General features: G+C 38.1%; 1 protein-coding gene across 1 annotated transcript in view; it reads right to left on the reverse strand.

Moving 5' to 3' along the window:
- LOC149245127 (importin subunit alpha-like) overlaps positions 1-11,132 on the reverse strand; it is a 258,183-nt gene extending 247,051 nt beyond the window's left edge. The window contains exon 1 of the mRNA XM_089437049.1: positions 10,905-11,132. Within this exon, the coding sequence (XP_089293175.1) occupies positions 10,905-11,120 (216 nt within the window). The 5' untranslated portion in view covers positions 11,121-11,132. The remainder of the gene's footprint in view (positions 1-10,904) is intronic.
- Positions 11,133-15,760: the final 4,628 nt, after the last annotated feature.

Genomic DNA, 15,760 nt, shown 5'->3' on the forward strand with positions numbered 1-15,760 from the left:
CAAATCAAACTCTGCCTCTGAAGCTTTTGTGCAGCCTCACTGAGGAAACTCAACCCTCCTATAGCTGACTCTCCGGATATGGAAAAACTTTCCTCCGGACTCACAGTCCCTACCCCTCACTGTCTCTGCTTCCTTCTCTAGCTTTCTGGCAACTGCTTCTACTCTCTGGAAATCAAACTACCCAAGGAAATCTAACTCACTAGTGTGTTTTCCATCTACCCATCGACTTCTTATAGTCCTTTGTTGGACCTCTAACGACTAAGATTAAATCATAATCAAGGGCCCATATTAATTCCCTGTCGATCCATGTGAGTTTCTAGATGATTCACACCTTATCTCAACTAATTCTAATTAATTAACCAGATTTCCTAAGTTTAGATTTAGGAAATATTAAAAAATAGGCTAATAATCTAATTTAGATACTTTTAGGCGAAATTTCCTGAAACAATTTCTGGGTTATGGAGAAATCCTGCGTTTTAGTCTCTCCACAAAGTTTCGAGACTAGAACACCTCTGATGCTACAAAAAATAACACTCCCTCTAGCAAGAAAGGTGTTATCTCTATTGTTGCACATTCTGTTACAACACCCTGTCTCTATACCACCCTCTATCACATTGTTGATGTTTGGCTATACTGCACACCAACCACTGCGTAACTTTGATGCCACATCTGGGCTACTGTTGACACTACCATACTACTGCCAACTCTGCATCTGCACTGCAACTCCCTCTCATTCGCTGCTACTACAACTGCAACCACTACAATTGAGAAGCATCCTAAATACTGAATCAACTGTGTTCAGTATGATGCATTTGTCTCCCAAGTCTCTGGCTGCTACTAGATACTGCACTATCCATCAATGACACTGATCCATCCTACTACTGAATTCTGTGGGCCTCTGTAGCAAGGTAATGATCCACGAGGAGGACACATCAAGGATCATGCCCAGTCTTTGCAATCTCAGGGATTACAACTCCAAGTCACCCACCTTACTCCTAGATGTATGGATGCCATCATGACGAAGTCTTCCTCCAACCTAGAGGACAACTCGTCTATCTCAGCTAATGCTATCGCCTGGTTCTGCTTCTCCTGCTTGTCATTCATCCTGAGAGGACACTGGGTACTATAGTGACCAAACTCACCACATCTGAAGCACTTGACGTTTGATAGGTCCTTCTTCCTCCCCTGCCCCTGAATAGGACCCTTGGGTGGTAAGGCCACATTTCCCTCTTCCTTCTCACTCTTCACAACCTTGTTGCTACTTTCGCTAATGGTACTCTTCAATAGGGCATGCCTCAACTCCTCCTGTTGTAGATCGGCCCCCATCCTGTCCCATCTTGGTAATGTGTCTCTGCCCAAGATACTTTGGAAAAACACTTGCCAATCCTCCGAGACACTATTTATTGCCAGTCGTACAAGCTCTGTGGGTTGGGGCACCTCCCCAACGGCTACTAGATGATCACAAACCTCCTAAATCCTAGTGAGGAAGCCATCTATGCTCTCGCCCTTTTGCATCTTGACACTTCTCAGATTCTCCTGGAGAAACATCTTCCACTGCTCGAAAGAACTCTCATATAGTGTGGAAAGACTATTCCACATCTCTTTAGTCATTTTCTTGTTAGATATATGTGAGACTATATGATCTCAGACTCCATCCAAGATCATCCGCTTTGCTTTCACCATTTATTTTTTGTACTCCCTCAACTGATCAGGATCCTAGGGTACTCCTACCACAATATCTATATAGAATTTTAGACCATGTTCATCTGGAAGGAAGGAATTCCTAGCCTTCTAGATGACATAGATGGAGGCTCCCTCCAACCTGTCCTGATCTCTAAGCCCAGTTGGGGCCATCTCAACAAACTTTTCGAATACTCCCTCTTTCCCACTACTTGGCTACTGCTCTGCTATTCACACCGCCTATTAGAGTGAAAAAATTTGCTCACGGTTACTGCCAATCTGCAATTGGAAAAATGAACCTCTAAAACTCGAATTCCCCTTAGAGAAATTTTCCCTCTGTTGTGTGTGCTTTTCTCTTCCACCCGACGTTGATTCAGTTACTACAAAACCCTCTGTGTCCAACCAAGGAATCTGCTCAGTGAAAATCTAAGTTGTTGTTATTCCATTTTCCTGTTGGAATCACAATTTTGAGAAAATTGAATTTTTTGCTACCCTGCAACTGAAAATTGAACCCTTTCTTAGGGAATTCGTGTTTCCTGGCTAAGCACTGCACAACCCCAAAAAATTTTGGCCTATTGGCCCCTATGAACAACAAATTTTTCTTCTTCCGCTTCTTAGCTTCCCAGCTGATCTATCACGTCGCTCTGATACCATGTGAAAATTTCAAGTTTGAAATCCTATTGTAGCAACTGGAAATTATTTTTCTAATTGTTAATTAATTTAACAATTTATCTACTATGGAAAATACCAAATAATTTTGCACTGCAACCTTCACAAATAAACTGTAGAAAACAATAGCGCTAGAAAATGAGAAAATTCTAGCACACACACACCAAAATTAACACAATTATTTTTGGACAAATGTCCCCAGAAAAACCCAACTTGGGAAAACCGATGTAGCAGCTGAGGGTTTTTATTATTATGCAACAGTGAAATTTTGAGTACAATCTGGATGCACAAACTGGCAATCCACTACAAGAGAAACTGACCCCAAAAATTAGTGAGACAATTTTTTTCTCACCCGACATTGATCTAGCTCCGAAACTTCCGCTGAATGGGCTCCACGAAACCCCTACGTCAGCCTCTGCGTCAAACCTATGCGGGCACTAGAATACTTTTCCTGGAACTGCAACTGATCAATCTGTCTGCCCATTCCAGCCTCTGAGAATGACACGTTGGCACCTTCTGAAAATCTTCTCAGCCTCCAGCAACTAAATAAACCCTTTGTCTAGCCAAATCGAAGCTTCTGTGCAACCTCACTGAGGAAACTCAGTCCTCTTATAAATGACTCTCCTTCCTCCAGACTCATTGTCTCTGCTTCCTTCTCTAGCTTTCTGGCAACTTTTGCTGCTCTCTGGAAATTGAACTGCACAAGGAAATCGAACTCACCAGTGTGTTCTCCATCTATCCATCGACTTCTTATAATCCTCTGTTGGACCTCCAACAACCAAGATTAAAACTTGATCAAGGGCCCAGATTAATTCTTTGTCGATCCATGTGAGTTTCTAGATGATTCACACCTTATCTCAATTAATTCTGATTAATTAACTAGATTTCCTAAGTTTGTTGATTTTTGGGTAGCATCAGATGTGCTCTAGCTCCGAAATTTTGTGGAGGGGCTAAAACACATGAGATCTCCAAGACCCAAAAATTGTTTGGTGAAATTCCACCCGAATTGTATTTTATTAAAATAATTAATATTTTTAATGAGGTTTCTAAGTCTAAACTTGGGAAAATTAAAACATTAATATGTATTAATGAAAATATGGATGAGAAGCTTCTAAGAGACAAGGATCAAGTCTAATTTAATCTTAGCCGTTGATTAGAGACTTAATATCAGTCATTGATTTCTCAACAGGAAAAGTATAAATGGAGAGTTGGGGTCAATTGGAGAACACACACACAAAGATTGAGGAAATCGATTTTCTAAGGTGAGAAGTTCGAAATCAATTGGGGAGATCTTGCAGTTGAGGGGTAGTGATAGTTCGGGAATACAGATAGAGAGGCGGAGAGAAACTTGTGGAAGCAACGCAGTAATCGGGAGAGATCATGCTGGGCCAATCTGGGCCCACGTAGCCTTGACGTAACCTAGGAGGGCCAACACGGAGGAAGAGTTGCCTTCCACGTAGAAAGAAGGGGAACTGCCGAAAACTGTAGGAACAGCCGGAAAGCTGACGCAATGGGCATAAGTGTTGATGTAGAGTTGACGCAAAGTATTAAGGAGCTCCATGCAGGTCCAAGCAGTTATTGCAAAGTGGAAGCAAAGTTGTAGCAGGGACCAACCTGTTTTTTTTGTCTGAACAATGGGATTCAGCCAAGTGAAGTGAGGTAAAACTCACTCAGGTTCTTCACCATTGCATTTCTTTGTCACTGGTTTGCCAGGAAGACAACCAACATTTGTATTCAAAACTTTTGCTTAATAATAGAAAACCCTCAGAGCTGCTACATCGGTTTTCCCGCATTGGGTTTCTCCGGGGACGTTTAGTCAAAAAATAAGAGTGTCCTTTGCATATTTGTCTCATTTATTTTTCAATACTTGATTTGTATAGTGGTGTAGGCTGCAGTGTATTTAGTATTTACATTAATATTTTCTGAATATTTATGAAAATAGCTTGTTAAATGAAGAATACAAGTAGGTAATGTAAATCAGTTTTCTGCAGTAGAATTTCTAGTTTGTTAGATTAAGAAATTTGCACATGGTATCAGAGCGATTGCAGATCAAGGAGGACTGAAGCCATCAACGAAAGGACAGAGGAAAATCTGTGCAGTAGTCTTGAGAGACAGCGCAGTTTCAGGCCAGGAGAGCAGAGGAGGGGTGACACAGTCACCAAGGGAGGCTCACACAGAGCCTGCATCAGCCTAATTGGGTGACGATGTTGCTGCAGAGGAAAACACAGTGGTTACTGGGCTAGGACAGAGACTGTTGAGTCTCGTTTTTCTGGTTGCTATGGCTAGAGGTGCAGCGCAGTTTTCATCTGGAGTTGTTGGTGGGGTGCTGATTCTGTTGGTGCAAAACAGTACCTAGTGGGGCAGAAGCAAAGTAGAGGGAATTAGTTCCTCAGAAGATTTCTTGCCAAGAAATTTAGATCCAATGCTGAGCAGTAACAAAGAGAGTCGAAGAGGGGTGGTCCGACATTGGTTGGCAGAAGGATTTCCATAAAGGAAATCAAAATTTAGAGGGAGCTTGTTCCTTAGAGGATTTCTAGTGCCAAAGAAATTGAGATCCGAGTTTTGCTGGGACAGAAACGAAAAAGGGAGAAAAGAACCAGTTCGACATTCATTTGGCAGAGATGGCAGTCGCATCTCTGGGAGGGAGGTGGGCTGATATAGAACTATAGTTCAATAGAGCTATAGAAAAGGGTAGGATCCTTGAAGTGCCCAAAATCTTGGATCACATAGGGCTACGAGAGCCCTTAATGACAGTAGCAGAACGACGGGAGTCAGTTGGTGCGAGGGATGATGGAGCAACAGTGGTAGAGCTAGAGTGCCAAAGTCCGAAACAACGCAGTAGAGTGTTGCAGCAGTGCAGGAGGCACAGAGCAGATACAATAGTAGCGCAGTAGCATCAAAGGGTCAACATAGATTAGCATCAGAGGTAGCTTCAGCATCCAGGGACATCTCGACTGACCAACATGTCAGCCTTTGGGTAGCTTTTCAGTTGCTTACTTCTCAGCAACTGTGCAGTGAGACAGTTAGTAGTGGCAGTTCTATGGGCAACATGATGAAGCATGTTGAGAGGGAGATGCAGTACAGATGTAGTAGTGATAGTGGCAGTGTCATGGGCAACAGTACAGATTGCCACAACATAGTGGATGAAGGGCTGCAGTGCAGAGGACTGATACCGTGGATCAATGTGATACTTCTGCTGGGAAGTATTGCTAGAGCAGATTCCTCGCTAAGAGGGAGTGTTGATTTTTGGGTAGCATCGGATGTGCTCTAGCTCCGAAATTTTGTGAAGGGGCTAGAACACATGAGATCTCCAAGACCTAGAAATCGTTTGATGAAATTCCACCCAAATTATATTTTATTAAAATAATAAATATTTTTAATGGGGTTCCTAAGTCTAAACTTTGGGAAATTAAAATATTAATGAGTATTAATGAAAATATGGGTGAGAAGCTTCTAAGAAACGAGGATCAAGTCTAATTTAATCTTAGCCGTTGATTAGAAATTTAATCTTGGTCATTGATTTCTCAACAGGAAAAGTATAAACGGAGGCTTGGAGTCAGTTGGAGAACACACACAGAGAGATTGAGGAAATCAATTTTCTAGGGTGAGAAGTTCTCAGAAGGGAAATTGATTGGGGAGATTTTGCAGCTGAGGGGCAGTGATAGTTCAAGAATACAAATAGAGAGGTGGAGAGAAAATTGTGGAGGCAGCGCAGTAGACGGGAGAACTGACGCTGGGCCAGTCTAGGCCCACGCAGCCTTGACACAAACCCAGGAGAGCCAGCACAAAGGAAGAGCTACCTTCCATGCAGAAAGCGGGGGAACTGCCGGGAAAGCTGACAGAATGGGCAGAAGTGCTGACGTAGAGCCGCAGAGAGCTCCAAGCAGGCTCACGCAATTAATGCGAAGGGGCAACGAAGTTGTAGCAGGGGCCAGCCGGTTTTTGCTACCAGAACAACCAGATTCTGCTGGGTGAAGTGAGGTAAAACTCACTCAAGTTCTCCGCCATTGTATTTCTCTGTCATTGGTTTGCCGGGAGGGAAACCAACATTTGTATTTAGAACTCTTGCTTAATAATAGAAAACCCTCAGAGTTGTTGCACCAGTTTTCCGCATTGGGTTTTTCCAGGGACATGTAGTCCAAAAATAAATGTGTCATTTGTATATTTGTCTCATTTATTTTTCAGTACTTGATCTATATAGTGGTGTAGGCTGCAGTGTATTTACATCAATATTTTCTAAATATTTATTAAAATAACTTGTTAAATGAAGAATACAAGTAGGTAATGTAAATCAGTTTTCTGCAGTAGGATTTTTGGTTTGTTAGATTCAGAAATTTTCACAGAGTTTAGACTTGGGAAATATTAAAAAATAGACTAATAATATAATTGAGACACTTCTAGGTGGAATTTCTAGAAACAATTTTATGGAGACATACTGTGTTTAAGCTTCTCCACAAAGTTTCGAGACTAAAACACCTCCGATGCTACAAAAACTAACATTCCTCTTACACACTCATTAAAGAATGTCATAAAAGATTCATCTTACGCACTCTTTAATTCATATGTTACATTTTCCCCTTAATGGCATGAGTTACAAAGGCATGTGTACCTCCCTAAATAGCATATGTAACTCCTCCTCAAGGCATGCATATTGCTTCTTCTTTGTGACTAGAATTTGTTGCTCCTATATGTATCTAAAATCTTCTCATTCTCACTACTTGTGCATTGTGAAAGAAGAATTCGAACTTGAGAGACTTGAAGAAGATTGCGACAAAAAGAGTTGGAGTGTAAGAGCAGGACTTGGTCAGCCAACATGTTTTAGTGTTGATTCAGTAGAAGGGAAGGTTGATTCAGTGTTTGCATCTGTTGTTGCTACCAGTGATCTTTATGCTACAACTTGCTCAGATTTGGGTGAACTTACCCATTCTCTTGATTTTTCAGTGTACTCTGTATCTCTGCTAGAACAATCGATATTTAATAGAAGAAGAATTTGGTTAGGTTTCCCCTTGTGGATTTTGCCCTCGTCATTGGACCTAAATTCTCTGAGTCTCATTTCTGTTCTCGGCTTCTATTGTGCATTTGATTTATGTTCTATCTACAATTGCTTAACTAATATTGCAACAAAAGGAAGTTTTTGAAATAAGTAATCATTACAACATAGAACTTCATAATTTCAATAGTTTTTCTAATATCTCTATTTGGGGATATTACATACATGGGGCTAAATGTATATGTAATAATGTTTTGGTCTAGTAGGGATGTTTATATGGACAATGTAATGTTCCAAACTTAAATAAACAGTGATATCAAAGCAAAAACGATTTACCACATATAAAATTTTAACAATTAGTAAATGCTCATTAAAACTCCAGAAGTAGAACCAGTTGAGCCATTTTATTAATCAATGGATCAAGTACAATAGTATGGAGGAATGCACCTGGGCTTGCCTCAATGGCAAGCATGACAGAACTCAGGTGATAAGACAATGATCTCAAATACTGGAAATGATTGCTCCTCTAATGCTCTGCGCTGCCCAAAAACTGTAATATTAGCAGGAATGGAACTATAAGAAACTCCACTTCCACTGCTCAAAAAATGCTACAAATACAACCCCAAGCTCCTTGACCAAAATCCATAAAAACTTAGAAAGGGTTTGGTCTGAATCCAACCTCCCAAATTTGGCCTCCAATATGCCCTATGCCCTATGACCTGCAAGGATACTAGCAAAAATCCTCCACCCAAGCTCGGGAAATGTAGCAATCACCTCCACAAATGCTTCCCTTAGCTCCCTCAGCAAAGACCAGCCTCAAAGACTGATACTCTACCTCCCACATATGCACAAAACATTGCCTCTACGCTGGCCCAGGAAGTGCGAAAATCACACTGAAGAGAAGCATTCTCTTCTAGCTCCAAAACTCTCCAAAATGGCAGCAAAACTCCTATACCTCCTCTTTGGAAATTCTCTCGGCCAAAACTCTTCTGCACATGCCACAAACAAACTCAGCCTCTCTTCACTGCGTCCTCTAGAAATATGCACCACCTGGAGATGAATGCAACTGCTGGAAACCAGAATGAAATCCTCCTCCAAAAGAATGAAGATAAACCTCTCTATGGTGGCACTCAAAGTCCCCTGAAGAAAGGGTGAGTTCTTTGCTTGAATAAATCTTGCTAAACAATGAGTGACTCGGCTAAGCAACTCAAGCAACCAAAGTGAAATTCGATATGCCAAAGATGAATGAAATAAGGAGAGTTGTCTTCCTTATATAGATTTTGTGGAGCACTTTTCCCTCCATTTTCCTTCCATTGTGGGTCCCTCACTTAACCAACGACTTACCTTCCATGCAAATAGAACTAGGGAATGCATATTCTCCTAGTGTGGGTGGGCCCCATGTATAACTTAACCACATCAACTTAATCACATCAAAATAACTTATGCTAAGTCTAACCTCCTACTAATATTGAATGGGCCCCATCACCTCCAAAATTGGCCCCAAAATTTAATAATTAATCTTGTTCCAAATTAATTTAGGAAAAGACATGACAAACAAAAAGTGAAAATATGTATTTATAGACATCAGTGAAGTCATTAGATATATGGACTTATGATCTATATATATTGTTATACTCATGTTATAAGCGGTAGTTATGTAACTCATCATTGTTTCACTTTGGTCACTGTGATTTGTTTTGGCTATATTGAGTGCACATTATGTGTTATCCCAAGCTTATTACAAGTTCAAAAAAATAAAAATAAAACAATCTAATCTAGAACTTTATATGGATTGATGCTAATTCTGATTTTAGACTCATTTGTCCATGCTTGTAGAAAAGGTGCTTAAAACAAACTTACCCTCCACATATTAATTAACATTACAAACCATCATAATTTTTTTATAAATATTAATTTAATTCTTGTTCAATATATCTTCAAATCAAATGCTATATGAATGTTCACTGACCACTTGTCATTATCATGACATGGGTTGACATGGGTTCAAAACATTGTGGGCATGCTCCTTTTCTTGAGCCAAGAGACTCATTCTACAATCTAGTATGGCGGGGATATGTAATTCGGCTGGTGTTCAACTTGGAGTTGACAAGTGTCACTTAAAAATATATTTTAAATGAAAAAACATTGTCAGCTATAATAAGAACATAAATGATTATACATATTTGATTTAGTTTTAATTAAAAGTATTAGACAACATTAATAATTACATTTTCATTGTGCTCATTTGGTTGGTTGATATTTCACTTTCACTTTCACTTTTTAAGTAATAAATGAAATATTTTGATGTGTATGTTAAATAATATAGTTTTATATATCTTTACAAAGATAAAGTAATTAAAAAAATAAAAACTTATATTTCTTTTATAAATATTTCAATATAGAAATTAAATAAATTGTTTGAATATATATATATAGATAATGTGTGTTATATTTATTTTGTATATATATATATATATATTATATATATATATATATATATATATATATAATAATGTGTGTTAATGTTTATTCTAGTAAAATATTTCAATGTTTGAAAGGAAAAGGTAATTAAAGGTAAAATAATTTAGTTTTTAATAAGAGAAAAATGTGTAACTTATTAACTTTTTAATATAAAATATTATTAATAATAAAGTATTCCAAAATACAATTTAAAAAATGAAAAATTACGCATGTTATATATATATATATATAGAAAAAAACCACTATAAATCTATCTTAATCACTTATTTATCCAGCATTAAAAGGGATTAACGCTCTTGGTCCTTTAATTTTTTTTTCAAGTTTTGAATTCTAAAAAAGGTGGTTTGCATATAATGAGATTTAATTTTTTTTTTCAAGTTTTGAATTCTAAAAAAGGTGGTTTGCATATAATGAGATTTATTTTTTTTTTCAAGTTTTGAATTCTAAAAAAGGTGGTTTGCATATAATGAGATTTGATCCTGGGCTCTTGTAGATCCGTGGTTACGATTAATCTATACTGCTGTTAAAGGAGCTGGCCATGTTTTTTGGAGGTCTGACTTAAGTTAATGCAGCAGATTAGTCCTATACTATGCTAAGAAGCTGTTGGTAATGGGCCCTGCCCTAATGCAATCGCGCAGTCTTAGCAGATTAGGCGAAAGGGGTTTACCCAAACAAAGAAACTATAAATAAAAATATCTATTATAAACAAACAGGGTATTAAAATTAAACAATACATATAAACGAGAAAAACAATAACACATGTCATCTGAACAACTTCAGAAGTGACCAGTATATTACTCAACACTTCAAATGGCTTGTGCTCACCACTGATACAAAATGTAGCGAAATACCATATTCTGAACCCAAATATAAAGAAAAAAAACACAAATATAGATAGAAAGAAAGAAATATAGAGAATAAAAAGAATTAAGTTTAAAATATAGAGAAATAATAAGAAAGCGGAAAAAGAAAAAAACACAAATATAGAGAATAATAAGAATTAAGTTTAAAATATAAGCTAATAGAAACAAAAAACAAAACCATGTAAAGGACGGAGGGGAGGGGATGTCGTCAGAGCATGCACCTTCTTCTCAACTGAAAATTTTTGGCAGCCTGTAGAAGCAGACGGCAATGCTGATATTCCTTCTCTTCTTTTCTTTTGCAGGTTTTGCTCTCTTCTGTTCTTTCTAATCTCAACCATTGTATCATCTCGCCTCCTCCGAGCCTCCTCCGGGCCAACAACCTTCTTGTATCCCTCCCTCCGGACATCAGCCTTCGTTGGTACAGGTCTGAACGACATTTTTCTGATGAAAGTATCTGACACAATAAAACCCAATTTGGATTTAATGACCCAAATGACATTGAATAAAAACCCATTTTGCATTCAACCGGTTTAATTAAAAAAAATAAAATTACGGAGATAGCAACCAAATTTAAAACAGGGAACATGCATTGTGCAAATCTGGTGGCAAAATAACTTTAAACCCACCATGAAAATGCCAAAACCTACAATTTTCCCCATTTTGCAACAATTTTCAGCTCTGATTATCTGGTAGTTTTTCAGTTATTTCAGCTCAATTTCTGTTAGCTTTAATCTTAGGCATTATAAATTTCAGCTGACTTTCATTGTTTTCTCCAATGAAAGAAATCGTGTCCGGAGTAGCTCTAAGGATACCGCAAGATCTGTAGACAAAACTTCCCACTACAAAATTTTTATAAAACAAAATTTCATCACCTAACCATTAGACTACATCCATAACCATGAAACCACATCCATAAAATTATAGGTAACATAAAATTATAGCTAACTTTCATTGTTATCACTAAGAAGAATTTGCTGTTGGCTATTATTTAAACTGTCGTAATCAGGGGCCAAACAGGATTATTTAACTTCGCACGAATCAAACCCAATTGCAAATTCAGATGCAAATTAAACATAACCTTGACTGAAAAATCGTTTCATGGAAAACAATGTGAACGTTTATGACAAAATTGGAAGATTACCCAACAGAGTACGAGGGAATTGAATGAGAAAAAGACTGCAATCGCTTGGAATTGAGTAGTTGTTGACGTAAAATATGAACAGGAAGAAGAGAAGCAAAATGAATTGAAGGAGGGGAAGCAAGGAAGAGTGAGCTGAAGGGTCACTACCTTTGAAAGAAATGCTGCACGTCCGTTCAAAATTTTGAAAAATATATATTCTGAACCCTTCATCTTTAAATAATTTTTCCGTTGGTATGCCAAGAGATGGTCTACGGATACTCGAACACGTGGTGGTGTAAGGAACTGGAGTCTCTTGAAATTGAGGAAAAGTGGATTGTGAGAAGACAAATGCCAGTGGGGGCACATTAATTTTTTTCAACGATCCTGAAAGGAATTCTCAGTCGATACTGAGCATATTTCAATCGGGGTGATGCGAGGAGGACTTGTCTATTAGTAAATAAATCTAATTTGCTTTGAGTGACCATTTAACGATGAATCTATAGGTGTAGTTTTTTAAGATTAATTCATCGTTAATGACCCCCCAACATGGAACAGCTAAAACCTTTACTGTTACTAAATAAAATCTAACATGCTTTGAGTGACCATTTAACGATGAATCTATAGGTGTAGTCTTTTAAGATTAATTCATCATTAATGACCCTCAACTTGGAACAACTAAAACCTTTAGGTTAAACACTTCCCAAGAATAGTTAAAGCCTTTAGATTAAAAACTCGCACACATGTGGCAACTTTTGAAGGAATGGGTGGCAGAAGAAAAGGGTTACACGAGTAATCATGACAACCCTTCTAAGCCAAATTGACCAAAGTTAGTCATGACACCAAAATATGATGATAACTTTGTTTATATTTCCAAAGAGTATATATTGGTTTGAAATCTAGTTTTTAGTTTTTTTAATTGGCAAGAGATTTTTTGGAATCATAAATTTGAGTTGTGTAATTTATAGAATTTGAGTATCTTGATATTATTTAGGGTATTGAAACCATTTATCCATTCAAAAACATATTTTAATGGACTAAAATTTGTGATCTTACCTATATTGTAAAATTCTAGCAAAAAATGAAAAAGAATTTTAATAATTAAATTACACCATATACAAATAAAACATAGATTCAATTATTTCCAAAATTGTACAAATAACTAGAGATTACAATATAATATATTTCATAGCAATTAAAGAAATATGTTCATGGAAATCACCTAGGAAAACAACAATGAGGATGTGGACCTCAAGGGTGTCCTAGTAAACCTTAAGATTAAATTATACCTCCACCAAAAATGAGAATAACATTGTTGATTATGTTTCAAAATCGCAAAAATAATTTTCTATAATACTAATACCTAATGTTGTATTCATATTTATTAGCAATTCTTTGTTAATTTCTAGGTTTCTTTGAAAATGTTTACATTGTGTTAAGGTTTCCTTCATGTGACATGAGTTTCATGGTGAAATCCTAACCCCTTAGTTGTATTTCAAACCTTTTAGTTGATGACATTGGAGATCTTTCTATAGGTGGTTTCTTAACCTGGGACTTGGTGCTAGATGTGGCACACTCCTTTACAAGGTGATTATCTTATGTAGTAACAACATCTTCTACATGGTGTGCATGTTGAGGAAAATGACTACTTACCTAGGTATTGGATCTTACTTGAAGGAGGAGTGCAAGGCACTAGGAGGGAGGATGGTTAATCCAAAAAGCATTATGACCAATTTGCATGCCTTAGGAGGTTGAGTGCTAGACTTGGGAATGCTTGGGATGAGGGCACATTACTTTGGGTTGTATGTGGATCCAATACACATATGTTGAGGAGTGTTAGAGAATTGGATGCTTGTCTTGTAGAGCAAGGAGCCTAGTGATGATGAGCACTTAACACTTGGAGGCTATGCTTGGAGAGAACACCACTTGACGAGACTTATCTTAACATTGTACACCTTGGAGAGAGATCACTTCACTTAGAGATCTCATTTTAAGGATTATATTAGGTTTCTTGTGGACCTAGTGCACTTTACTATTGTCCACCTCTATCACCTATTCTAAATAAAGGGAGGAGAGAGTTCTTAATTGTTGTATTCATGTAGTAAGAATGTGAGAGTTCATTAAATCATTTGTATCTCGATGGTGAACTTGTCTCGAGCATTTAATAAATTTGTCTTTATGAAAGGGAGGAAGAACCATGCTAGGATTTGTGAGAGGCAAAACATAGAGGAGACATGAAGTTCTAGTGTTTTATTCCTTGTATGAGTGATCCAGGATTTTTTTTCTACTGATGTGTTATTAAATTACATATAAAAGAGCACTTAAAAACCATGGAACATAAGCATATAAAATGAATATAAAAGAGACATTATCACGAATGAGATTAAGACACAGGGAATTGATTACGAAGTTCATCCAATTTGGACTACATCTCTGGGCCTTGCTCAATAGTGGGGAGACCTTCATTCATTAAATGGCATGAAAAGAGAAGAAGTACATGCAGATTTTACATAAACACCCTTATACCTCCAATTTGGAAGATAGATGACAAATGGAGAACCCGGCTCTAGAATTAGACAACACCACTAAATTCCTGGTGAAAAATTGTGCAGAATCGCCTATCCAAATGCCCAATTCTAATAAAAGGGCTTTTTGCACCTTTTCAGAACCTTCTGATTTTTTAGGTAAGGTTTTGGCCACCTGCTAGGGGCAGGTGCCACTGCTCTGCTCTGTAAATATACGTTGCTCTCTGTTGCTCTCTCCTCTCGCTATGCGGATAGCCCAATTTATATTTTGGTGGGCAGATTCCTTCACAAATTGGGCAATCACTAAATGACAAGTTTAGCAAGTCGTTTCAACCATTGACATATTAGTCTGAAGACACCTTGTGGTTGTTTTGAATTCTTAGAAAAACCATCGGAAAACAGTTCCTACAGACCATTTCTGCTTAACTTCTTAACTATACATTAATCCTTAACCCGACGGTTTTAACACGGAGAATCGACACTTTAAACCGACGGACAGACCTGAATCCTTGGCAATAAGTGTTTTGTGATAAAGGAGGACCTGACTAGCTATCAATTACAATACATAATCTATCGAATCCGATAGAACTTCGCAAATCGCAATCATCCAGGGCCGGGGGTGATTCTCCATAATGGGCTGCTGCACAGTGCGAATTGATGAACCCAACGGGTTTTAAAAACCGCACCCTATAAGTGTATCACATCTGGGATCCATTGACATATCGCAATCGACGGAGCCAGGGGTAATACTATGTACACGGGACTCGACACACAGAGATTAGTGATGTGTGATAAAAGGCGGACCAGACGGAACTATCAAACTACAATATATAATATATCGGATCCGAAAGAAGTCTTCGCAAATCATAGTCGGCAGAACCGACGAGTCTTATGGTTTTATAAATGCGATATGTGATTGCGATATTGTAATCACAACCTTGATTGTCGGGGGCTGATTCCGTGAAGCACTTCTCCTTTGCGATGTGCGATTGTGATCATCGCATCGTACCCTTCCTTGCTTGGGACTGATTTGTAAGGCACTTGATCCACCTCCAATCTGCGATTACGATATCACAAATCACAACCCAATACTGTTGGGGGTCGATTTCTTCAACCGCGGACCTCTTCCTTCTGCAATTTGTGAAATGCGGGGCCAATGGCGCCTACCACTTGGCGCTTCCCCATTCACTGAGAGTTTTGCCACGTCATTTTCTTCTGCCACTTGTCCAAGTCGAACTTAAGTTTTGACTTGCTCTTCTTCATATGAGCTCGAATTCGAGTGTCGTTCGCACCGTTGGAATCACGATGACGAGCACTTCGATTTGAGGCTAAGTTTATCAATATTCTGCCACTTTGAGTTTGAGCCTTTTTACCATGCCACTGGTACTTTAGAGATCCACCTGGATCAATCCTCCTAGATCCTTCTAGATCAATA

The sequence above is a fragment of the Pinus tabuliformis genome, chromosome 7 (assembly GCF_031772625.1).
Source record: "Pinus tabuliformis cultivar Carrire ecotype Pingquan chromosome 7, CPIR1, whole genome shotgun sequence".
Classification (NCBI taxonomy): Eukaryota; Viridiplantae; Streptophyta; class Pinopsida; order Pinales; family Pinaceae; genus Pinus; species Pinus tabuliformis.